This window comes from Sus scrofa, chromosome 1, assembly GCF_000003025.6.
Source record: "Sus scrofa isolate TJ Tabasco breed Duroc chromosome 1, Sscrofa11.1, whole genome shotgun sequence".
In the NCBI taxonomy this organism is placed as follows: Eukaryota; Metazoa; Chordata; class Mammalia; order Artiodactyla; family Suidae; genus Sus; species Sus scrofa.
The window spans coordinates 117437887-117464895 of NC_010443.5; the positions used below are offsets into that span (position 1 = coordinate 117437887).

At 36.8% G+C, this 27009-nt stretch overlaps 1 protein-coding gene across 10 annotated transcripts in view; it reads right to left on the reverse strand.

Moving 5' to 3' along the window:
- Positions 1-27009, reverse strand: part of UNC13C (unc-13 homolog C) — a 602011-nt gene that overhangs the window by 274772 nt on the left and 300230 nt on the right. For all 10 annotated transcript variants that reach the window (XM_021095034.1, XM_021095054.1, XM_021095023.1 and 7 more), the window contains 4 exons: positions 21393-21549; positions 11662-11730; positions 9947-10036; positions 4397-4525 (listed from right to left, as the gene is read on the reverse strand). In XM_021095034.1, coding sequence (XP_020950693.1) covers positions 4397-4525; positions 9947-10036; positions 11662-11730; positions 21393-21549 — 445 coding nt within the window. The remainder of the gene's footprint in view (positions 1-4396; positions 4526-9946; positions 10037-11661; positions 11731-21392; positions 21550-27009) is intronic.

Below are 27009 nucleotides of genomic sequence, written 5' to 3' on the forward strand. Positions count from 1 at the left end.
AGGCACAAGATATGCAAAGGCAATTTATTAAAATGGTTATAAAAAATCTAATAAGCTCATGAGAAGATTCTTAAGTTCTTTATTAATTAAAATATAACTAGAACATTGGGCTAGTTCATAGACTGATCTGTTACATGTCTTTATGCAAAAGATCAATTACCAGTGTCCACTAACTTGAGTTTTTATTTATGCTAAATTGAAGGACAAACATGGGTCTGGTGATTCAGGCAAGATAAATGCTGCTCCATGACTGTGCAACCAACATTTTCTACCTATTTCTCTTAACTGTGACAGTTTCAATTTTCTTTCGAATTTATTTTTTCATTTTTATTCCTAACACTGTTTTTATGTGGTTCTTCAAAACCCCTTCGGAGAAAGTGAGCTTCTATATTTAAATAATATGAATTATACTGTGCCTAACAACCTCAGAATTTTTATTTTTTGGTTTTAGGCACTATATTACCTAGAAAGAACTCAGATAAAACAGAAGTGACATGTATACTAAAAGTATGTCTTGATAAAAAAACTGAGACTTGAATGAAAGTTTTGCCCGGATATATGCCCAGGAGTGGAACTGATGGACCATATGGTAGTTCTATATTTAGTTTTTTGAGGAATCTCCATGTTATTTTCCATAGTGGCTGTACAAATTTACTTTCCCACCAACAGTGAAGGAGGGTTCATCTGCAGCAACATAGATACAACTAGAGATTCTCATACTGAATCTGAAGTGAATCAGAAAGAGAAAGACAAATACCATATGATATCACTTACATGTGAAATCTAAAATATGGCACAAATGATCCTATCTACAAAACAGAAACAGATAAAGGACAGGGAGAACAGACTTGTGGTTGTCAAGTAGAAGGGGGAGGGAGTGGAAGGGACAGGGAATTTGGGGCTGATAGATGTAACCTATTACATTTAGAATGGATAAGCAATGAGGTCCTACTGTACAGCACAGGAAAGTATATCCAATCTCTTGGGGTAGAGCATGATGGGAGAGGGTATGAGGAAAAGAATATATATATATATGTATATGTGTGTGTGTATGTCTGTATATATGTGTGTGTGTTATGTATGTATGCCCGGGGTCATTAAGCTGTACTGCAGAAATCGACACAACACTGTAAATCAACTATATAATAATAATAATAATAAAAAGAAACTGAGATTCAAAGAGACTAGCTTATCCAAGGCAACAAAACAAACAGTAGAGCCAGAATCAGAATTCAGGGTTTTTAGTGTCAGAGATCATGTTCTTGACCAGGGACTTGCAAGTGGAGTCATTGAAGTAGAAGATAAAAAAGTAACTGAGTATTGTTTTTATAAAATTTGTCTCCCATTAATTACTTTATCAATTGTATTCTGTGTCAAGCACAGTATTGAACACTGGGGTTACAAACATGAAATTCACAGTTTAGTGGGAAAGACAGACCAGACACATATTATATGCCTAATAACGTCAGCATAATAAGTGTGCTGGTGGAGGAATGTAAGGGTATTATAAAAGTGGAGAGCGTGAATACACAATCCAGCTCGGAGAGGTCCTAGAGGTTTTCTGAAGAAAAGGCCAGGTGAGCTACACTTAGCCATGAAGGGTTTGGGGAGGTAAAGCAAATCCAGGTAGGTCAAGACAATGTGGATGAAGGCATCATGGAGTTCCAGGTCTTGAATCGTAGAAAGAAAGGGCAAGATTAGGTTAAAACAAGGAAAGATGGTCAGAGTTCAATCTTAGAGGGCCTTTGGATAATGGCAAAGAGTCTGGACTTGGTCCCATTCACTCATGGGAAGTATGGATGGGGCAGTTATATAAACATGGATGTATTTTAAATAGATAGTTTGGGTGGCAGGTTGGAAATGGACTTGAAAGTTTATTAGTCCACATAAGCTAAGTTTGCTGTGGTAACAAATAAATCTCAAAATCTCAATGAGTTAATGAAGTAATGGATAATTTCTTAAATATCCAAAGTCTGAAGCTGCCTAGGTAGTCCTTCTCCAGCTGGGAGCCATATCCTGTGGAATGTGTGTCCTTCCAGGTTACTACAGCAGTAGAAGGAGAGCGAGAGGGGACTGTAGTATGTTTTTAAGTGTGGAGACTCGATGGGGCTTTCATCAATTCCTCCCATACCTCATCACCTGGGCTTGTAACATGACCCCACACAACAGCAAGAAGCCTTGGGCAAGGATCGAAAGTCTACCATGAAATAGAGCACTTCTTCAGGCTTGTTTACTGTAGGCCAAAACCACTTATAAATTCTTAGAGTACTGCCTGATAAAAGTTATTGTTTAATAAACAAACACATTTTTGGGCACCTACTCTGATGCAGGCACTGCCACAGATACCAGGAGTATAGCACTGTTCATACTACTTTCCTGTGGGTAAGCTCTTATTGGCTCACTACTCACACAATGATATGTGTCTTACAGGCCATTGAAAGGACTCTGAATTTGACTAAAATGAAGGGACTTTAGAAAATATGAGCAAAAGAGTGACTTGATCTGAGTTCCTTATCAAAAAGGATTGTTCTTGCTGCTCTGCTGAGAATAGGCACAGGTTGTAGGGGGAAGCAAAAGCTCCATTAAGTTATACAGTAATCCAAGTGAGCAGTGGTGATGACTCAGACCAGGGGGGAGTATAAGGTGGTGAAAAGAGGTCAAATTTGGGGTGCGTTGTGGAGATACAGTATTTAATTTTGAAGATTATTTCATTAGGATTTGAGGACAATTCAGATCTATGGTGTGAGGAAAGAGGTATTAACTTGAGTTCCTAGGAGAATGGAGTTGTAAGCAACTGAGATACGAGCATTAATCATGAAAATTGTTCCCAGACAGTTTCAGAAGAGCTTAAGAAGTATTCACTTCTGCAATTATTCAGGTCCAATGGATGCTTTCTTTAGAATTTTAAATGATAACAATGTTTAAGGAAAAATATTTTTCTTGGGTTTAAAGCTTAGCTCCAAACAGTCCCCACAGGGACAAGATTTCATATAAAACCTATAGATCTATCTATCTCAAAAGAATACTAGTCAGTTAGAAAACCATGTTAAGTTTTTTTAAGCCAAGCCAGCAAATATTAAGTTATATTAGATTCATTTTGATGTGACAATGTATTTGCCTTCATCCAAGGGGAAATTTACTTAATCCCCAGAAATTCCAGGGGACCAAGTTTCTAAATGAGAGTACACCTTATGGGAATGACAGGCTTAAGTTATGAACAATAATGTGGTTTTGCTTATACAATGACAGACTCCAGATTTTTCCTGTTAGGCTAAGGAGTCAGTGACCCTAGAAAGGCTTAAAACTATAAGAATCCCAGCTTGAAACCTAGCTTGAAAGAGCTCCACTTGCCTTCGTCCAACACGTACTTTCTAGACTCTGCAACCAGGAAGTTCCATAGGTAATTGCACAGTTTTCTATATCTAGTGGAACAACTGTATGCCTCAGGGAAATGGGTAGGCAGTAGGTATATGTTAAAAAGCCATCCCCAAATGTTAAAACGCTTCAATGCAATGAAAAAGACATATGATATACAAAGAGAAGTAATGTGCGAAATCACAAAACTATCAAAGATTAGTATCCGGAATATATTTTATAATTTTCTACAAAATAATAAGTAAAAGGCAAGCAAGTCAAGAGAAAAATACCCCAGCATGGAATTAATAAGTGATCCACAGAAAATAGAACTGAGGCAGTCATTGAGCATATGGAAAGTTGCTCAAACTCAAATATTAAAATAGTGGTTCATCTCTGAAAGAGGAGGAAGCAAGGGGAATGGAATTTGAAACAAGTGCAAAGTGAAATGCCATTTCATGTCTAACATTTAATGTCTTTAAGCAGTGAAGACCAGAGCAAATATTGCTAAGTATTAACAGTGGGTCATCTAGGTGGTAAGCATAAGCATATTTGATTTACTTTTTGTATTTTCTTTCGTATTTTGAAATATTTGTTAATAATAAATTTACATATGTGACAATGTTAACATTCTGCTCCATATACATGTCCCCTTCCATCACTTTTATGAGATAAAATGATAAGGGAGGTAGGATGAGTTAGGGGAAGGACATACGAGCAGGAGATATAGTCCTAAGTTCTAGTTCCAAATCTGCCACTTGTCTCCTGGGTGACCTTGAGCAAATCACTTAATTCTTTTGAAACTGTCTCCTCACCTGAAAAACTTGAACAGTAATATCTACCTTTACCACATGAAGTTATTGTAAGGAGTGGAGTATTTCATGCAAATCAAAGTGATATTCAAATGTGAAGAAAAGATATGGAAATTCTTCAAACCTACAATTAATGCAAAGTTGAATGAGCATACTTTCCCATGTACTGTCATGTTAACCTTATAGAAGCAGACATTAAAAATAGAAAGTGGACATACATCTTTTCTTACCGGATCTATCAGCTGGGAATAGAGTTCATAGCAATTGTCAAAAATATACTTGTACGTAGAATCCAGGCAGGCCCTGACACAGTCCTTCACCACCATGCTGGCTTTTGGGGGGCTCTGCAGCTCCAAAACCTGGTAGACAAATTATCTTCTTAAATTCAAAACTATAACAGTTCATAAAGGACTCAAACAGTACCCAATAAATGCTTTTAGTTAATTTTTCTGTATTCATGAAAAATGTATCTTAAAAATGTTTTAAATGTGTAAATTTCCACTTTAACTTACTGATAAGACAACTCAGAGAAAATGAACATAGCTATAATTATTCAACTAGAAAACAAAGTCACCAATCACATTATCATTCATTCATTCCATTCAGTCACTCAACAAATACTTTCACCTAGTATACGGTAAAAATGGTGTCACTACAGTGAACAAAATAAACAAAACAAAGCAAAACAAAACAAAACCTCCTTTCCTTACAAAGCTAAATTCTAGTAGGTAATAATAAGAAATCAATAACGTATATTAAATGATGGTGCATGTCAAAAGAAAAAGAAAACAAAGAAGAGGGATATAAAGAGTTTCAGTGGAATAGAATTTACTACAAAGGACTGCAATAGTAGATGAATTCAATAAGAGGACGGGATCAGGAAAAAACACATGTAGACTACTATAGAAATGTTAGCTTTGAGCAAGGTGGGGAGGAATTGGAATATGTGAACAGCACAAAGTGACCTAACCTATTTTTTTTTAAAGGCTCCTGTATGCTGCTTTAAGGCAAGCTATGGAAAAAGTAGAAAGACCAGTGATGAGGACAGTAATTCAGTCATGAGATGATTGTGCTTGGACTACGGTGCAAAGCTAGGAACTGCTGGGGGAAATTCTGGCTAATTTTGGAAGGAATGGATAACAGTATTGGCTGAGTTTGGATGACTGGTATGAGAAAAAGAGAGGAGTCAGGACCTCAAGGTTTTAGCCTAAGTAACTGGTACAATGGAGGGAATCTTAACTTAGGTGAGCAAGGCTGTGCTTGGAAGAACAGGAGGCCAGTTTCTGATAGGTTAAGACTGAGAAGACTGTTACTGAAACAAGCAAATTTCAAGCCAACATTTGGGTAAATGAGTCTGGAGCAGTAGAGATGCCTGGGTTACAGATAAAAATTTGGAAACTGTTAGTTCAGAGAAGGTTTTAAAGAAATGAGACTAAATGAATATGGATAGAGAAGAGAAGGGGTCTGAAAAATAAATGCTTGGGCATTCCTGTTGTGGCTTAGTGGTAACAAACCCTTTTAGGATCCATGAGGATGGGGGCTCAATACCTGGTCTTGCTCAGTGGGTTAAGGATCGAGCATTGCAGTGAGCTGTTATGTAGGTCACAGACTGGCAAGGATCTTGCATTGCTGTGGCTGTGGTATAGGCTGGCAGCTGCAGCTCCAATTTAACCCCTAGCCTAGGAATTTCCATATGCTGTGAGTGAAGCCTTAAAAAGCAAAAACAAACAAACAAACAAACAAACAAACAACAACAAAAAAAAAACCCTGAATAATTCTAGCCCTGTGACATCAAGCAAATCAGAAGGAACAAAACAGCTGGAGACTAGAAAAGAGCAGTTCATGAGATAGGAGGAAACCTAAGCAAGAGAGGGTTCCTGTAAATCTAGGGAAGAAAGACTATCCTAGAGGAGAACTATAGTGATACTGTAGGAAGAGGATGGATAACTGACCACCAAATTTAATAAGGTGAAAGGTCATTGAAAATCTTGACAAAATCAGTTTTTGATAAAGAGATGAGGTGTAAGTCTGGAGTGGAATCCAAAAATATGGGTATATTTGAAGATTTAATATTTTAAAAACTCCAGTTTTGGAGTTCCCATAGTGGCTCAGTGGAAATGAATCTGACTAGCATCCATGAGGATGCAGGTTTGATCCCTGGTCTCACTCAGTGGGTTAAGGATCTGGCATTGCTGTGGCTGTGGTGTATCCCTAGCCTGGGAACATCTATATGTGGCAGGTACAGTCCTAAAAAAAAAAAAAAAAAAAATCCAGTTCTCTACACATTGATCCATAAATTTAATGCAATCTCAACCAAAATCTCAACAAGAATATCACCTACAGATTTCTGAAAAAGAACAAAAAAGGTGGAGGACTCATATTACCTAATTTTAAGATTTGCTCTAAGATGGCAGTAATAAAGATAGCATGGTAATGGTGAAAGGACAGATAGTGGACAGCAGAGAAAGTCCAAGCAAATATGACCAGTTAATTTTTAATGGTGATGCAAATGCAATTCAATGAATAAAAAGTGATCTTTTCAATAAATGGTGTTAAAACAGTTGAACATGTATACGTAAAAAGCAAGTGATCCTGGATCCAAACTTTATACCTTATTTAAAAAAAAAAAAAAAAAGAACTCTCAAAATGGAACATAGAGTTAAACACAAAAGGTAAAATACAACTTTTAGAAGAAACAAAAAAATCAAGAAAATCTCTTTATGACCTTGGTTTAGCCAGAACCACACTCTTTCCATAGAAAAATTGATGGAGATTTCATCAAAATTTAAAACTTTTACTACGCAAAAAATAATGTTAGAGAACAAAAAGACAAAGAACGGACAGGGAAAAAATATCAGCCAATAAAGCACCTGAGAAAAAACTTGTATCCGGAGTATAGAAAGAACTCAATACTCCACAAAAAGAAAACCACCTAATGAAAAGTGAGCAAAACACTTTAACAGATTTTTCATTAAAAAAAAATTTAGATAGCAAATCAGCCCAAGAAAGCATGAACAACATTATTAATTAATACATAAATAAAATTAAGACCAAAATAAGACAACTTTACTTCTACTAGAATGGCTAAAAAATAAAATCATGGAAAATATTAAGAGCTTCAGCAAAAGATACAGAACAGCTGCAACTGGTACTTCTTGTAAATTTTAACATGCATTTACCAAATTACCAGGGAATCTCACTCCTTGTTATTTACCCAAGGAAAGTGAATATTTATGATTACACAAAAATATGTATATGACTATTTTTAACAGTTTTATTTGATATGAATGCAAACGGGAAACAACCCAAACTCAGGAATAAAAGGGAATGAAATGTATGGGAGTTCCTGCTGTGCCTCAGTGGTAAAGAAACCAACTAATATTCATGAGGACATGGGTTCAATTCCTGACCCCTCTCAGTGGGTTAAGGACCTGCAGACACAACTTGGATCCCACATTGCTGTGGCTGTGGCCAGCAGGTGCAGCTCTGATTCAACCCCTAACCTGGGAACTTCCATATGCCACAGGTGCAGCCTCTAAAAGCAAAAAATAAAAAATAAAATTAAAAAAAGGAAAGAACTGTAGATACACTCAAAAGATGAATGAATAGCCTATATGTTATAATACATAGATTATTATTTCATTTACATGATATTCTGGAAAAGGTAAAACCATAGGGGAACAACAACAGACCAGTGGTTACCAAGGAGTTGGAGTGCGGATGAGTAAAAAGTAACAGCATAAGGGAATTCTGGAGGTTATAGAACTATTCTAAATCTTGACTGTAGTGGTGGTTATATAATCACACATGTTCAAATTAAGAGAGTTCTGTGACAAAAAGAGTGAAGTTTAATGTCTATAATGAGAAAAAAGGACAGTAAAAGGAGCAAATTTGTTTAGAAGACAATGTAAGAAAGTAAATTGGAAAGAAAATATAAAAAGGACTATTCTTCTAGCATTAAAGAATAAGAAGCATTAGGGTAGTAGCTGTAGCAAAAAATGGAGCCAAGAAATATATATATATATTTTTTCTTTTTTTTTTTTTTTGCTTTTCAGGGCTGCACACCCGTGGCATATGGAGGTTCCCAGGTAGGGGTCGAATCAGAGCTGTAGTCACTGCCCAATGAGAGAGGCCACAGGAACACAGGATCTGAGCTGCATCTGCGACCTACACCACAGCTCACGGCAACGCCGGATCCTTAGCTCACCTAGCGAGGCCAGGGATTGAACCCGCAGCCTCATGGTTCCTAGTTGGATACATTAACCACTGAGCCATGAATGGGAACTCCAAGAAATATTTTTAAGACTGGAAAATTAATAGCATGATAGCGTGTTTGGTGATAGAGAACATCCAGTAGAGGGGGAAGTTTGATAATTCAAGTAATTGTGAGGAAGACTTCCAGACCACTGTGTTAGTACCTAGAAGCGGATGAAATCACACAAGTCGAAGAGACAACCTTTCCTAGGAAAACAGACAGCTAAGCAATAGCAATAAAAAAAGAAGAAGCATATTCAGATACAGATGCAGGGAAATAGGTAGATGGGGTGGGTGACAGAAGCATGTAGTCAGAGCTTAAGGAAGCTCTCCAGTAGTTGCTCTAGTTGTTTCGGTGAAATCAGAAGTAAGATCATCAGCTGGTAGAGAGGCTGGGGCAGAGGGGTTGCAAAATGAGTTGATTTTGTTTCTTAAACACTGCAAAGCTGGTGACTAAAGGTATGTAGCACTGTGCTGGCATGCCCCACCCTCACTCCCATTTCCCCAGGCCCTCAATGTGAATGACAGACATACCTGTCTATCCCACTGAGCCTGGATTGAGTCTCATTCTCTATGCACTGTGCCAGCAGCTGCTGCCAGCACATCAGAACTGATGTAAATTCTATATATCCTGGTCACCTAATTTAACCATGATGTTAACCCAAAGGAACTGTATTTGAACTTTAAAGGACTGATGATTGATATGGCATGGTTTTGTTTCTGTCTCTCTTACATTATAAAATGCCAATTTTATTGTTTTAGTGAAGATAATCACATGCAACTTCAAAGAAGAAAAATAATTATTTCTATTTTTTTTTCTGCACAGGAATTTTCTGAGTAAAAATCATAAAACTCTTTCCAAGAGCAAAAATGTTTAACCCATAGCCTAAGTACTTTTAAGAAAGGCTTTACACGAACTGTCCTGCTAGCCAAATTACAATCACAGAGACTTTGCTATTAAAGCAGAGGAGATACATCTAAAAAGAAATGTTTGTGTAGCTTGGTAGATAATAATTAATTATACTAATGGATTAAGCAGTCACGTACATTCTCAGAGTGGAAAATGAAAGTTGCTGCGATTAGCGTAAACTTAAAAGAGTCAGCTACTCTCTTACAATTAAAAAAAAAAAAAGAAAAAATCAGCAAAACATTTGAGTTAAAACTGAAATGAGAAGTGAACTCCATTTCCATTTAATGTTCTTAGGGATTTTGGTGTGTGTGTGTGTGTGTGTGTGTGTGTGTGTGTGTGTGTGTGTGTGTGATGTCCACTCACTAAAGAGCTTTGTTTAAGATGGATTTAACTTAAAACTAAATTTGAGCCAAATGTATCCAAATATCTTAAGTGTCTGGGATAATCCGTTTTTCAAAACACTTTATATTGGAAGATTCATTTAGCTCAGGCGAAGGCACCACATCTTAATCACTGGGGATGAACAGTGCTGATCAAGAGAAGGGTAAAACCAGACTCCAGCAGGGAGTAAGTGTGTCACGTCACATGGAGACAATAACAAAAATAAATGAGATACCTTCATCCTAAAAAAGGTGATACTTGTTAGCAGATCAACAGTTGATTTCAGGTCTTGCAGTCTTTCTGCATTGCTAGCAGGAAAGTTTTCCTGGTTAATTAGGAAACAGAAAATGGGTAAATTATCAGCAGTAAGCTTCCAGTGGGAAAATAAACTAAAAACAGCTTTTTGTGAAGGAAAATGGTTAGTAACTGTGTAAGATTTTAAAAGTACCCCTTCAGTATTTTTACAATTGTAAAAATCACAGAATGTAAGCAATTTGGAAATATTCTTAATCTTTGTCTTCAAAATCCATTTGTTTCTACTTATTCCCACAAAGCAATAAAAACATACCAAATATCATTAATGCAATGTTTATTACCTTACTCATTCCGGTTTCATAAAATAGTTTCCCTACTAAAAGAGGGAAGATGAGCATATATTTGAAAATGTTCGTAGTAATTTTCTCAAGATGGGTTATTTCTTCCAAAATGCTATGGGAACTTGTCTATGTGCTATACTTACTTTTAGTCACCAAGAAACTTTTTAAAAGTTAAAAGAAAATAATGTGGATTTAAACAAAAAAATTCCATTAGTGAAGTTTGGTGAGAAACATCTTATGAAAATGCAGATGTTCAGAATTTTGAAGGAAAGGAAAGGTATAATTATAAAAATGTTTTATTGAAGAAACAATTTTAGCATTGAAAATTTTTCATAGTAACATGCTTTTAGATAGGCTTTTTAAAAATCCATTCCAAAACTACAGGTAACTTTTAGATATTGATGATCTCAAGCAGAGTTGAGGCGTCAAAATAATGGTGGAGGAGGTGGTCTCAAGGTTCTTCTTGTTGCCAAGTATCATTTTTATTGCCTGGCAGAGTTCTCTTCTCATAGTGTTGGCTCGAGTTCCAACATGAAAAATGAGTTGGACAAAATGTGGTATTGTAATATCCAGAAATGTGCAGTGAAGAAATCCATCAATAAGAGACTAAAAGTTGAATGCAGGAGAGATAATATGTGCAGATATGGAAAGATATTAAGAATAATATCTAAAGAATTATTCTATTAAAGAATGCAATAGTTATTACTATAGATTTTTTGGTAAATAAAATGTTTAAAATCTTTGTAACCAAGGTATTTTATAACTAAAATTATACGTGTGTCTTTAAACACACAGAGATGAATATATTTGTGTATGTCGGTTTGTTTCACCTGGAGGTGCAGTGTAGACTTGTTGACAATGAACTCCAGATAGCTTCAACATAGCACACTGTAGGGCTCTAGGAGTGAACTAAGCAGTGAATCCCAGAAGGCATCTCAAAAGCTGAGGAAATATCTGCAGGATATCTCAGTCTGAAGGGCTGAGCTTTCCAGATGAAGACTGGGCCACACGTCTACCTCATGAATTAGCTGAGGGCCACTCAATATCATAGTTATTAGAATAATTATAAAATCAAAGCTGCACACACATACATGCACACACACACAGCATGGCTGTAGGCTTACGTGGAGCAAAGGCTTACGTGAACAAAGGAGGTCAACTTGATTACTCAGGAAACTCGTCTAGTGTTTCAAGACCCAAGATGCCAAGAACATTATTTTGACTTTTCCATTACATAGTGGATAACTTTTTTAGTTGGATAGTGAATAACTTTTTTTTTTTTTTTTACAATATGACAAAAATCATTTGAGCCAAACACAGCATTTTACCCTTAGTCAAATAATTTTGTGCATACCCTATACTTCGAAAGGTCAATCCTTAAAGAGTTATGCAACTGGTCCAATAGTTTGATGAATTTTTCCCTCTGTATAAAGAAAACACAAAAGAGAAGAATGGAAATAAGTGATTATTCAGAATGTAGTCCTTACAACAAAATTTGTCTGAGTTATTGCTCCCATTTTAAAAACAGAAGGATCAAAGAAGTCAATGATTTCTCCTAGATCACAGAGTTATTATATGACATTGCAGTGATTCAAACTCAGGTTGCTGTGACACCAAATCCAGCCACACTGGCTCTCAGTGATGAATGAGACAATATTCAAAGACTTGTGTTATGTAGAAAGAGTCCAAAAAACTAAATTGCCACTGCACTGATTCACAGCCCTGTGATTCACCAAAAGAAAATACACCCCTCCTCCTTTTTCTATCCCAACACACCAGACCACCTACCCCAAATCATAGTTTTTAAAACTTCTACCTATGGAAGTGGGAACAGCTGGTCTTTTTGTAAAAACAATTTCAAAAAACATTTTCCTTTTGGCAACAGACCTTATAATCTGAAGGAATCAACTGCCTTTAAAGTATGTATATGATTTAGTGCTAAAAAGTGTAAAATAGGCCAACAAAAATATTTCCCTCTGATACTGTATCAGGGTTGGAATGACCTCTTCACAGAAGGATTTGAAGATGATAAATGATATGAATTAAGGAGTTTTACTGATAAGCATGAGGATATAGTTGTGTGGATTAAATAAATTGGATAAGAGGAGTTCCTGTCGTGGGTCAGTGGAAATGAATCTGACTAGGGTTCGACCCCTGGCCTTGCTCAGTGGGTTAAGGATCTGGTGTGGCTATGAGCTGTGGTGTAGATCTCAGAGGCAGCTCGGATCTGGCATTGCTATGGCTGTGGTGTAGGCCAGTGGCTACAGGTCTGATTTGATCCCTAGCCTGGAAACCTCCATATGCCGTGGGTGCAGTCCTAAAAAGACAAAAAATAAAAAACTGGATAAGGTAAAAAATATTTAAATCACACGCACAAACTTTTTAGGGAGACAAAACACCATTCTGAACCTCCAATTCTTAGACAAAAATGGAAAAAATAGGGGGTGATAGTAGGGTAAAGCTTTCTCCCTATATTATTACCCTATAAACACCAAATGACACTTTGGAATATATTAGCAAAAGTAGGAATTTTTGCTAGTAGTTTCACGTACAAGGTGGATTTATGGGGTATATAACTCTTAGTGATCTTGATGAAGTGAGTTGAATATTAACAGGAGTTGATAAATTGTTCCTAAATTGAAACTCCAATCTGCTGAATAAACTGCCTTTTATCAGGTTTATACATCAGCAAGCAACGTTTGAGTACTGCTCTGTGTTAATTAACCCCTGTGGAGGCAATGAAGGAACCCAAGAACTGAACCTTATCTTCCAGAAGTTGCCGTCTTGTTCAGTAAGTAAGACTCTCCAGCAAAGCTGTCGAAAAACACAACGGATGTCTTACTTAGACTTTTCTTTCTTATTCACTATCATACTTTCCAAAGGGAGGAGGAGATCATGGTTGCCCTTTAGTAACCCCACATCATCCATCACTGTGTGTCACTGATTCTCAATCAAAACAGAAAAATAAAAGATCCACTATAATCATCAGTTTAGGCCACAGTAAAATTAATCATTCAATGGCATAAAAATCAATGTGTTTGCGTCAGTCTCTGGATGCTTTATATGACCTCTATAATTGGTACAAGTCATTAAGACAGCTGACGTGACCCTAGTCAAACATGCTATGACCCAAATCACTGGGCCTCTTATACATGCCAGGACAACTAATCTGGCTCATCTGCTCAATATCCATTCTCCTCTCCTCCTTACTAGTAGAACCTCAACAGTCAAATGTGTTCTTTATGAAACACCTATGTTCCCAGCCTTCCTCCACTCTAGGAATGGCCATGCAGCATGGCTTTGGCCAATGAGATGTGTACATACTGCTTATTAAAGGGGGTGGTCCCAGCCAGCATCTCATCAATGAATTATTATTTAGAAAGATTCTAAAAGAGAGCTTGGCAGAGGGTATTTGTTGTATTAGTGCTTACTCTATAATTATTTGTCAGGTCTTTCTTCCATTTGCGCTTTCTGTTTCTCTTCTTGTTTTCACCTTAAGCTTAGGTAAGATACTAGAAGGTCAAACAGTCATCCCATGGCTCTAAAATGAAAGGCTGGACCAATGGTAAGGATGATGAGGCAGGAAGCTGGAAGGAGCCCCAAACCTCACCCTAACTCTGTCTGCTTACCCTTCCCAAAAATTATAGTCCTGAGCACCTGCACCAGCCCTGAATTCCTGGCCACCTCTGGACTTAGTTTACATGGGAAAAATATTATTTAATTTTGTTCAGTTGATTTTCATCATGCAGCTGAAAAGATTTCCAACTGATACAGATCACATATTTGGTCTTCCTACCTAGGTCCTCAGTGCCCAGATGGAAAATTTACATTTAGGAAAACAGAAAACTGAGGAGAAAACTGCCAGGCTTGTTGATGCTAAGTCCTGAATACTATCAGCTGATGGGAAATTAAAAGGGTGCTGCTGATTGAATTTTCATAAACATTTTTTTAAACAGTAGGACAGCTTGAAATTTAATTTTATGCACGATATTTCTATTTAACTAGAGTGAGATTGCCTTTGTGAGAGCAGAGGAGGTCTATTACCTACATGGTGTGATTTGAGGAATAAGAAAAGACTGTATGATTAAAAAATGTTTCCCGAGGGGCATGCCACAATAGCTGAAACTCTCACTCTATTCAGTTCTTTGCATTTGGTAAGGACTCCATATACCTGGTATTCGGTAGGGGCCAAATCTATAGTATTAGCATTCAGCATTATCTGTTATAAACAATTTAGTTTTAATTAGTTGACAAGGATAACTCTAGACAGGAGGTTAGCAAACTGTCTGTAAAGAACCAGATAGCAAATATTTTCAGTTTTTTTGGTCTCTTTCACAACAATTAAACTCCACTGTTACAGCACAAGAGCTTCCATTAACAATATATAAACAAGTGAGCAGGGTTGTTTTCCAATAAAATTCTGTCGATGAATACTGAAATGTGAATTTCATATAATTTTCATGTGTCACAAAATGATAATCTTTTGATTTTTTTAAAAACCACTTAAAAATTTAAAAACCATTCTTAGCTCATGAGCCATACAAAACCAGTTGGTTTCGAAAGTTTGGATGGGGGAGGCAGTTATAATCCCATGAGTATACTCTCAGTAGGTTTCCCTAGGGCCCTGGGAATCATGGAAGGAAAAGCTTTTAAATGGAAGGTGTGTAAAAACCTCTACATCATCCCTGGCTCTTCTCTTCTATCCTTTGTTTCCTAATATCACAATCCAACTGCAGTGGCAGATTTAATCTGAAGCTAAGGATGCTTAACTCTGGGAGTCTGCACTTAATTCAGCTTCCCTGAGATGAGCCCCAGCTGCAGGTTCAATATGATCTTAGACTTTTATAAAATTTATAAGAACAGGGTCTAATGATTCTGACCTCGATCAGCAAAAACTTAAAAAGTTTTTTTTTTCCAGGTCATAGTGAAAGCAGCCATTCTTTAAGCAGAATAGAAACATTTCAAGTAGAAATTAATCCACAAACTACTTTGATAAATCTGTGATAACTTAATTCATGCTGATCACATGAACATATTGGAAATGCATCTACATTTCTTGTTGATTTGAGATTATACCGATACCACAACGATGCTATCAATGACACACTAATCAATGAATGACGTAAATTCAAAGAGTATGTAAAGAATCACTTTACAGGCAAAGATGAAAGGCACTGAGATATTATCATTCACTGAGCAAGAAAGCTTAAGCTTCCCTCAGCTTGACTGAACTTTGAACAAGCTTCTTCCTGACTCTAGGTCTTAACACCCCTGTCTTATTTTTAGATCATTGTCTTTTTTTTTTTTTCGTTTTTTAGAGCCAAATCTATGGCATATGGAGGTTCCCAGGCCAGGGGTTGAATCAGAGCTGTAGCCACTGCCTACACCACAGACACAGCAATGCCAGATCTAAGTCAAGTCTGCGACCTATACCACAGCTCATGACAACACCGGATCCTTAACCCACTGAGTGAGGCTAGGGATTGAACCTGTGTCCTCATAGATTCTAGTCAGATTAATTTCCACTGAGCCAAGAAGGGAACTCCTAAAGCACTTTCTTAAATTTTTTTTTTTTTTTTTTTTGGCAAATTGTTTGCTTGGGGAAACATTTTTTTTTTTTTTTTTGCATTTTCCATGATTGTAAGAATTTTTGGTTACTTTATCAGATATTTTGATATCTTGAGGGTTTGGAAAAGAAACACATAGGTTGGGGGAGTGGCTATGTGATTAGGGAGAAGTGTAGATTCTTTAAATTATTATATGAGTTTCAGGTATACAGTTTTATAATTTGACATCTATATACACTACAAAGTGATCCCCACCACAAATCTAGTTCCCATCCATGACCATATAGTTGAAGCCCTGTCTCATACACATTCTCTCTCTTTCCTCTGCAACATTTTCTCCACAGAGTGATCTTTCTAAATCAGAAATTCTATCAGATTATATACGATGCCTAAAGAATGAAGTGCAAATGTTTCAGTGGGCATTAAAGGCCCTCAGCAATCTAATGTTAAACCCAGTAACGCAACTTTTTCTGACATTTCCATCTTTCAGTTCATCTGCCCTATTGGTAAGCAGACTACCTTACCCACACTTTGAACTGATTTTTGCATTACTTCTCCTTGTTTTCACTTAAATGTCTTCCCAGGCCTAAGGTAGTTTTCCCACTATTTCTTGGACTTTGAAAAATATTACTCATTCCTAAAAGCCCTGTACTTTTTGGCAAGATTCCATGAGCCTTTAAAAAGTATCAATCACTTTCCCCTCTTCAGTCTCAAAATAAATTTTTAAGTATGAACTCCTTTGACACTTATTCCATTTGGGGAGTGAGTTATTGTTATTGTTACTCATGGTTATGTGACTATCCCATTAGACTATTAGCCCAGAGAACAGAGGTCAGCATGTATCTTTCAGTCCCTCTACTACTTGTCATAGTGCCTTACATGATGAATCACAGAAATATATCTTAAATGAACAAGTGAACCAATAACAGAATACATGTAATAAAAAAGAAATATGCATTAGCATATTTATTTTGCCAGGCACTGGCTATGGTGAAGAGAGTGTCTAAGATCAAGAAAAAAAAAATGATCTAGATAAACATCAATTTCAAGAATAACTGATTTGCTATTTTGTGTCTTAGGATAACTCACTAAATAAGTTTCCTAAGGGCTTTTCTTCAAAGTTGAAATACTAACCCCCACCTCATGAACTTTTCCTCCTCCCCAACTTTGCTCTACCCTGGTGTTTTCAATGCCCATCGAGATGATTTATCCAATAAAGGTACTTAATTTCCTTGATGCCTAGCCATCTTTGTATTCGATGATGTGCTATAAAAACATCTTCCAAAAGAAAAAAAAATAGCCTTGATTTTTATCATTTTCCAATTTCTATAATATAAGTACTCTCAGTATTTCCAGTTTTAAAGATGGATATATTCGACAACCAGATTGCAATATTCCTGAAAACTCAGCAATTGCTGTGCATTAGCAGGTACAAATTAGCTCCAGTGCACCACTGTTTTATATTCAATTTTCAGCAATCTACTCCCAGAAATACATATTGAACTTGAGACTTCCCCTTTGAAGTGTTAACTAAATGTATGATGATCCTACCCAAATCCTTTGTCTCCGTCTCTCTCATGGTGCCACTTATCAAAGCAGACCCCATGGGTGAATCACTTCAACTTTCTTTTGGCAGCATCACTTACATACAAATTCCCTAAGTCTTCCATTCTCCGCCCCCCATTTTATTTTTTTTTTGCAAAATTTCAGCCTAGAGTTAATCCACCCTTTTGCTGTATTTGTTTCTATATCAGTATCTGAATGCTGAAAAATTCTGAGAAAAATTCACATCCATACGAGTTATTATGACAACAGATTTATGCTTCCTCATATCAAATGAGACCTTCGTTTTGCTAGGAATTTCTCTTACATGACCCTGAAGTATTCATCTTTCTATTCCCTTCATGAGCTTACCCAAACCTCTGCTAATCTCCTCTGCCTCATGCATATCTATCATAGCTCTCATATTATACACATGAGCATTTTGTATTCTGCAGACAACCACAGAGATTAGGGGAGTAAGGTATGACTCCATCAACTTTTAACTCCTGTATCAAAAGCTTAGTGTCCTCTGTAAGGACTCACTTTTTCCTCAAATTTCAGAACAGAACTTGTCCTTTCGATTTCTCAAGAATGTCCCTCCTGTCCTCTTGCCTACACTTAACTTCTATCTCCTCTGGGATATCAGTGCATCCTTTATTCTCCATCTGATAAATGTACAACTTCATTCCTGCAGCTAGTTCCTATCCTAACCATCTACACATATGTTCAAATTTATCTTACTAAACAATGAAAACTCCTACCCAACCAGGCAGTAAAAAATATTTTTCATGGCAAAATGTTCTCACTCTTGATCACTTTCTTAACCTTCTCATTTAAGTTGCTTAACAGAATAGTCTCTATTTCATCACCTACTTTCACCCCTTTTTTCATTTTTATTATAAAATACAAATATAACAGAAAATTTTATAGTTTTAATAAAAAGATGAATGCAAAAGAAGAAACAACAAAACATGGGCCTTAATCTCACCAAATGGCTGCATTTTGGCAGATTGTCTTATTTCTAAACCAGTATGTGTGTATGTGTACATGTGTGTGCATATTGTGTATGTGTGTTTGTGTGTGTTTTCAATGTTAGATTATATATACAGTTTTGTATGTACATATTTTCATTTGTCATTATCATGGGTATTGCTCAATTACATAAACTTTTCTTTAAAACTTGATTTTTTTTTGGAGTTCCCGTCGTGGCGCAGTGGTTAACGAATCCGACTAGGAACCATGAGGTTGAGGGTTCGGTCCCTGCCCTTGCTCAGTGGGTTAACGATCCGGTGTTGCCGTGAGCTGTGGTGTAGGTTGCAGACACAGCTCGGATCCCGAGTTGCTATGGCTCTGGCGTAGGCTGGTGGCTACAGCTCCGATTGGACCCCTAGCCTGGGAACCTCCATATGCCGTGGGAGAGGCCCAAGAAATAGCAAAAAAGACCAAAAAAAAAAAAAAAACTTGATTTTTTATGACTGCACTATAATTTGGGGAATACCTGAACCCTAGTTTACACATCTTTTCATACATGACATTCACTGAAGATCTCTATGAAATTAGGCTTTAACCTCAAAAGCTTCATTAGCAATGACCTCCTAGTCACCAAAGCCAATGGGCTGATTTCTCTCCCCATCGAACTTGAACTTTTTACAACAGGCAACAACGTGATATACTCCTCTTTTCTTAAAATACTTTTACCTTGCCTTTCATAATGTTGGATTTTTATTAAAATTTTTATAACTTTTATCTTCAGTGAACATTTCCCCTCCTCTCCACACCAAATGGTTCTGTCCTTTTCACCTTATTCTTGAACATTTTGATCCAAACAATGTTTTTAAATGTCAGTTGCAAGCAAAAAGTCTGATTTTGAAAACGTAATGGTTTGGTTTCCCTTTCTTAAACATTTATTTGTTTTACAATCCTCCTAGGGCAGAACACTTTTCCACTGGTTTGTTTTTTGGAGATTCAAAACGTCTGCATTACACCTTTGGGAAAGATAAAAAGGGGCCAATACAATGATGTTTCTGAGTCACAAGTTATGGTATCAGCTTCAGGTAAATAAGAACTTAAGACTCTAAGGTGGAGGTGGAAAATACACATGGCATTATTTTCAACAGGGGGAGAAAAATCTAGTCAAATTTACACATCAAATCACCAAGTTATCAAGACGTAGTTTGAAGAAAGATTTCTTTTTTGGTCCTCTTCTACAGTAAGTTGTTTGATGTACACAATGAACTCTGTTATAACTATGCTGCTATGAAATGCTGCAAAAGAGTGAAATCAATTCGGTTTCTCTCTTTGGGTCAGCATGAAGTAAAGGAGTATGCTATTTCATTTTCCTCCAGGTACCTTTTATGGTAGAAATTAATCATATAAATACATCTTCTTTATCAGAGGCAGAAGGCTCAGTGTTCCACAAGGTTGGCTTATTCGCTACAATATACCCAGGCAGAATATTAAAAGCAAAACAATTTCACAATACTGAATGCTTTATGTTACCGGTAAAATCCCAAAACAATGAATACTGTTACCAAGATGAGGTTTTTGTAACAAAAACTGTTCTATGATTTGGAAATGGTCAAAATAGTATTTTGGTGAGCAGGCCAGAGAATTTTCTTTGGTCTGAGCTCTTATAAGAATCAATCTAACAAAAGTAGCTTATGATATATGGTTTATCCTGTAGGTAGGCAGGAGAGATGAAATTCTCATACGTTATATTTGTAGAGCACTTTCCTCTCTTTCAAAATATCTTTTACCTCATTTGATTTTCATCGTAAGTGTGAGAAACATGTTAAGCAGTAATTGCTGTCCTCATTGGACAGATAGAGAAATTGAGGCTTGAACTGACTTGCTAAATGTGAATGCAAATGCAAACCCCACCACTCCTAAGACAGATAGTGTTCTCTTATACTAGTATTTATTTTGATTTGTCATTAAATAATTACTTTTTCCTTTGATTCATTCCAACTCATTCACACACTTCACATACATTTTCATTTAGGGAAAAGGACTGGAAAAGAGTAAACATAGCCGCACATTTTTTCCTATAGGCTTTACACCCTTTTATTTGCTGGGGCTCATTTGTTTATATTCTATGACACAAACCCCCAAATTTGATTTCTAACGACATAATAATCAATAAAATATATTCTATGTATCAATCTGGAAGTGCAGTGAATAGAGTATAGTGTCCTGAAATGGATCTTAGTTTCCTCCATAAACAAATGAGAATAGAACTACCTGTCTCACAGGGTTATTGAACAGAACTACTGCCTACCAATTGCCTTGCCAAAAACCTTGGGAATCTTCTCATTTTCCCTTTTCCCCACTGTTTACATACCTAAAGAACCAAGTGCTATTGATTCTATTCCCTGAAAAGCTCTGGAATTCGTCCTTTCTACTCTACCTCCGCCGATTCTTACTTTTCCACCATTTTTACTTTTCTGTGTGTTCTTGATGCATTTGAATATTTCAGATGGAAAGTCTTGAGGAGGTATGGATACTTCTCTTGCATTCCTTATGCACCTAACATCTTCTTTTTTACTTACATGATATGCCCTTTTTCATCAGTACCAGTAGAAACCAACAGGAAGTGCGACTGGAACCCAAAAGTTTCCAGAGAAGCTCACGTTTACCAGGGAACGTTATCTGACATGGTGAAATCCCAAATTTGCATACATGGAGGATTTCCTATAAAATCCTGGTACTCTGTCACAAAATGTGTATTTTCCCCATTGGAAAAGTTATTTCAGATATGAAGGTTTAACCTAATAAGATGTCTACTGACTGTGAAATAAAGGTATTTCACTGAACACTTTTCAAATAAATTTTAAGCTTGAGTCTGTTACACAAAGAGATTCTCACTAAGACATACCTTCTGCAGTAAGATCCTAAGAATATCCAGATTGCAAAGCTCCTGGAAAATCTAACTCCCATAAGTTACAAGGAATTTCCAAGTTTAAGAAATAATACTTACACCAAAGTTGGTAGCAGCAAATCGATCTGATGCAGAAACCTGTACATTTGTTGAAACAGTTGTGTGAGCATAGAAAGCATTTATATTTGCCAGCAAGGTGCTCATTACAGCAGGGACACCCGGGCACATGTACTTGGAAGACAGACATGAAAAGTGCCTGCAAGATGAAAACATTAAGTGCTTTAAAAACAGAACCTAGTTAATTCACATAGCAATATATCCTATAACATCAGCAATTAAATAATTCCTCAACTCCATGAAAAGGAGAGAAAACTCCTATAATTTCTTTTTTTTTTTTTTTGTCTTTTTTTGCTATTTCTTGGGCCGCTCCCACGGCATATGGAGGTTCCCAGGCTAGGGGTCCAATCGGAGCTGTAGCCACCAGCCTACGCCAGAGCCACAGCAACGCGGGATCCGAGCCGTGTCTGCAACCTACACCACAGCTCACGGCAACGCCGGATCGTTAACCCACTGAGCAAGGGCAGGGACCGAACCCTCAACCTCATGGTTCCTAGTCGGATTCGTTAACCACTGCGCCACGATGGGAACTCCCCACTCCTATAATTTCTAATTGAAAGAAAAAGAAATTTCAGCCTTTCAAAAAGTTCTCATTCACAAATGTGAAGTGGCTTAACTAGAATGCAATTCGTCACAGGGATATATGCATAATTTCTTTCAATTGGGAGAGTGTTGTGTGTACACACAAAAACTGCCACTTCCGGTGGAATCTAGCACTGCTGAAAAGCAATAAACAGGAGTCTCCCTTACTCTACCAACTCTGTCCCCCATTATTTCATTCCCTAAAATGCTATATTCCCTAATCAGAATGTTCTTTCACACTTGTATTCTACAGAACATTGATGAAGTAACTGTCATTCACACTTGTATTTGTATTGTATTTGCATTGTCTTTCACACTTGTATTTCATGGAACATTGATGAAGTAACTGTCACTGCACACTGATTACACTAGTGAATTTAACATCTGACTTGAGTCCAGTCTGTGAGCTTTTGTCATAAAGAATGTCTTCCATAAGCAGTTTGCTTTCCAAGATTTTGCTAAAACCAGGATTTAATTAAGCAAATAGTGAAGACAGACTATTATGCCAGCTTTAGTCTTAAAGACTATTTCTTTTTTAAGCCTTGAATAACAGTATCATTTACAGATATCAGAAGCATCAAGGGTTCAATTCTGTTACTCCTCTCAAGGAATCTTGTTTCATTTGAACTCTAACAAAAGACTTAAAAATAGAAAGCACGGTTTATGATAAAAGTGAAATGATAAAACACACATGGAGGAAAGAAATTTTCAGTACATAATCTGATCCTCCTTTGCTCTCCTATGTCATTAATTTACCCACGACCTAAGCATCTCTGAATTTTGTCTCACTGGACACAAACACAAAATGTAACCACATAAATAAATGTCCTGAGTGACACTTCAGTTGAAATGGCTGGTGGTCCTGGAAATGGTGGCCACTCATCCAGCTAGTCATATTATTAGCTAATAATAAGTAAGATAAAGTTTTAAACATGATCTTTGAGGACTATAAATAACAATGGATGTCATAAGAATTATAGGATTTATGCAATTTAACCCCAGAATTAGATTGCATCTTTTAGGTAAATGATACCTATTTTGACTTTATTAGACACTAATTATAGTTAATGCCTATTAAGAATACCACTAGTAATATAAATACCTAAAAATAGAAAATTAAAAAAAACCTAACACTATGGTATTACTTTTTTTCTTTTCCAACAATTCACAAATAATTATATTTGTTAGCCTCAAGACAGAGATCAAGCGTTATGGAATATTTAAGGCCTAAATGTGATGATATGAGGACGGAAAAAGGAAAACAAAACATACACACCTTGAGGGAACAAGAGCTAGACAAACACCAACTGTAAAAATAAACTGGTAAGAAACTCAAAGACCAGAAGTTGATTTTCCTGAGCACGCATTATCTATTTAAAGGGATACTGGACATCACCAGAATAAATAATCTTGTTCTTGGTTTAAACAAGTATTGGTGTCCTCCTAACACAGCTGTGCCATTTAGCTCTTCCTTCTTGTGGCTGCCACTCTGTGATTTTTGGTGTCTGATTAGAGAGGCAGCAACAGTTCAGCAGGTACTTTAAGCAGAAAAAATGGAGGAACATATGAACATATGGCTTAAGGTGCTCACAGTGTGAATTTCATAAATGAAATACAAAGTTTTATTTTGAAGATGATGCAATTACTGAACACTGCTCACTGCTTATAAGCCGTCTGAGGGAAAAATGAGTGTAATATGGGAAAACTGGGGATATCAACAACCAAGCTCAGTCTATTATACACTTTGAGTTGATTCAGTCAATACCTTAGTGATGAAAAGGCCCTATGAAATTGTGGATCCCAGAGAAATGTTTTATAACCAAAATGAGAGATTTAACAAATAATTTATAAGTTAGATGTGACAATTCATGGGTAATCCAAGTAAAGGCATGTAAATAAATGTAATTTAGAGTTGAGTATCATACAGTCCTTGGCATGCATTAATCATTAATACATATTATTCACAAAAAAATTGGAAAACAGTGAACATAAATTGCTGTTCACATTTCCAAGTTTTCTTTAAAATTTGATTTATAGCCAAATAGTAGGCTTATAACACTTTCTTACACTACTCTTGATTAGAAATAGAATTGATTCTAGTGTTTGTCTACTCTATAACTTTTCATCTATTTTTCATATTAAAAGCATTTGGCTAGAGTGTTCTTCCCTTAATGACTATGCATTTACTATATTCTGTGACTATTCTTTCCAATACAGATCTGGAGTTGATTAAAACATGGCCCTGATGTAAAAAGTGCATCCCCTAATTGAGAGGTATGCACATTAGACCCTCATTGTGTCATGTAAGAGAAAGTGCTATTACAGAGGGTATGTAAAGGTTTGGGTGGCCCATGGGATAGAAGAGTCAGGCCAGGATATAAAGGGCAAAAGCCCAAAGGATGAGTTTAGTCACCTAGTGGTGAACTTATCACAGGAGAAACATCTGCACCAAGGTCTAGAGGAAGAGAGGTACATAATAGCCATCCAACAGTGGAGAGTTTCGTGTCCCTAGAACTTATTTGATAAGTATTTACTGAGCGTGTCTGAGGGCTAGACACTCTATTAGGCTCTGGGTATGTAATAATGAACTCACAGTGGGAGAATCAGTCACACAGGGAATGTAATACATTTATGAGAACATGATGAGAAAGGAAAGAGTAACAGAGTAAATTTGGTCATCAGATTAGTGTCTGTATTGTAGCTGGTGGGGATGGTGAGGGAAGACTTTCTGACAAGAGGCTGGGCTAAGAGTTAGTGGAAGAATAAGAGATGGCCAAATAAACACAGGGCTTGCTATCACTGATAGATAAAGAAGGCATTCCAGAGGAAAGGAATAATACGAACCAAGGCACAATGGAAAGAAATAAAATATTGTATACAGTGAACACTAGCAATTTTAGACTGGTGGAACCCAAATTTCCAGGAGAACACTCTAGGCCTTAAATGATCAGATAGTCTTATGCAATATGTTAGGATAGTCTTGTGCAATAAGCTAGGCAAATTGGACCTGTTATATAGGAGACATACACACATACACACACACACACACACACACACACACATATTATATAGATCCAATATAGGTCAAAGTTTTGTTTTTCAAACAAAATTCCAAATCGTACAAGATTAATGTAAGTGAAAAATCATTTCCAGCAAACACTAGTTATTTGCATGGAGCAGGAAGTATGGTCAGAGCTGAGTTTTACATAGATTTGGTGGGAGGGGATTCTAGGAGGATGAGCTTAATGATGGTAAGACCTAGAGGAGTCCAATCAGGAGGTTACAAAGATAAGAGATGATCAATGCCTGAACTAGGGCAGTAGCTGAGAGAGGAGAAGGGAAAGTGTCTTGAAAACACCGAGAAAGGAAAAACTGTCAGGACTTGTCACTTGATAAGGAGTAAGAGATAAGAAAGAGAAATGGCTATGTTCCAAGGCTTCAGTTTGGGTGACCAGGTGAATGGTGCTTCTGCCAAGTGAGCTAGGAACAAAAAGGAGAAAGGAGCTATAAGTTGGGGATTATGCGTTCAGTTGAGTTTGAGCTTAAGGTGCTTGTAGAGCTTCCATACAGGAATGTCCACATGGTTACTAGAGAGATAGGCTGGACACTTCAATTTGGGAATCACTTCAAAAAGCACAAGAGTGGATAAGACCCTTACAGAATTGTGTAGCATGGAGGGAAATGTGACAGAATGGAATCTGGAAAACGTCAATATATAAGGGACTAGCAGAAGAAAAGTAAGCAGCTGAAACCAAGTTTTAAAAGATAGGTAAAAGGAAAGCCAGGACACCAGAACTAGGGAAACCAGGGGAATAAGAAGTTTGAAGAGTCAAGGATGCCTGATGCTGATAGGTGCACTGAAAGAGCTTATAAGGACATATAATAACTATTGGCTTTGACAAATTAATATCATTGTAACGGTAACAAGACCAATATATTGCAGTAGCAGGGGAGTGCACCAGGGGGATATAGGGTGAAAAGGGATATGGTAGTACAATATGACCAAGGTGAAATGGATTAAGGCCAGATTCTGCTGGTCTCTTGCAAAGGAGTTCTGACTTTCCTATGTCATTTTACGAAATTAGCTGAAGTTTTTGCAACGGGACCTGATACTATCAGATGAATCTGGAAAGATGACTCTGAAGCTATGTAAAGGTGGGCTGAAATGAGTGGGTATTAGAAACAGAAAAACAATTTAGGAGATGTAGAAGCACAAAATGACATTTCTACCCTGCTTCCAAAATGACTAAACACTTTACATACTGCAGTCAGAAGGAACAAAATATTTTGCACCTTGAAATAACCTAAAAATCACAGAATCATACTGTTTCTTATATTCAAAATAAAAACCTTGACTCTCTCTCTAAAAACTGAATTTCCTAGCAAAACTATTTTGATTGGGATTTTTATACACGTTATATCTGATGTATAATGTCTTCTTAGAGTATGAAAACCATGAGGAAAAGCGTGGGAACACCAGGTAAACTGGGTTGCCTCAGGAACTTTATGATATTGTTTTGTTTTGCCAGTACTTCTAAAGTTCCATTCCCTTTCTGTACATGTTTTAATTACACATTTATTTCCTTTTCTATTTTTTTTTCTCCCTAAGGTCACAGAGCAATTATGGTGTTGAAGAATTGGAGTTCAGAAGTTTCCATGTGGTTCAGTGGGTTAAGGACTCAACTAGTATCCATGAGGATGTGGGTTTGATTCCTGGCCTTGCTCAGTAGCTCTGCTCGATGGCTTAAGGATCCAGCATTGCTTCAAGCTGTGGAGTAGGCCTCAGATGCTGCTCAGATTTGGTGTGGCTGTGGTGTAGGCTGGCAGCTGTAGCTCAGATTCCACTCTTAAGCCTGGGAACTTCCATATGCCACAGGTATGGCCCTACAAAAAAAAAAAAAAAAAAAAAAAAATCAACCATAGAATTAGAGTTCAGGCCATGTAATTTCAGTAGCATCTCTCTTAATCACCAGGGTGACATTCTCCTAATTTACCCTTCCCCTTCCTTAATGTTATG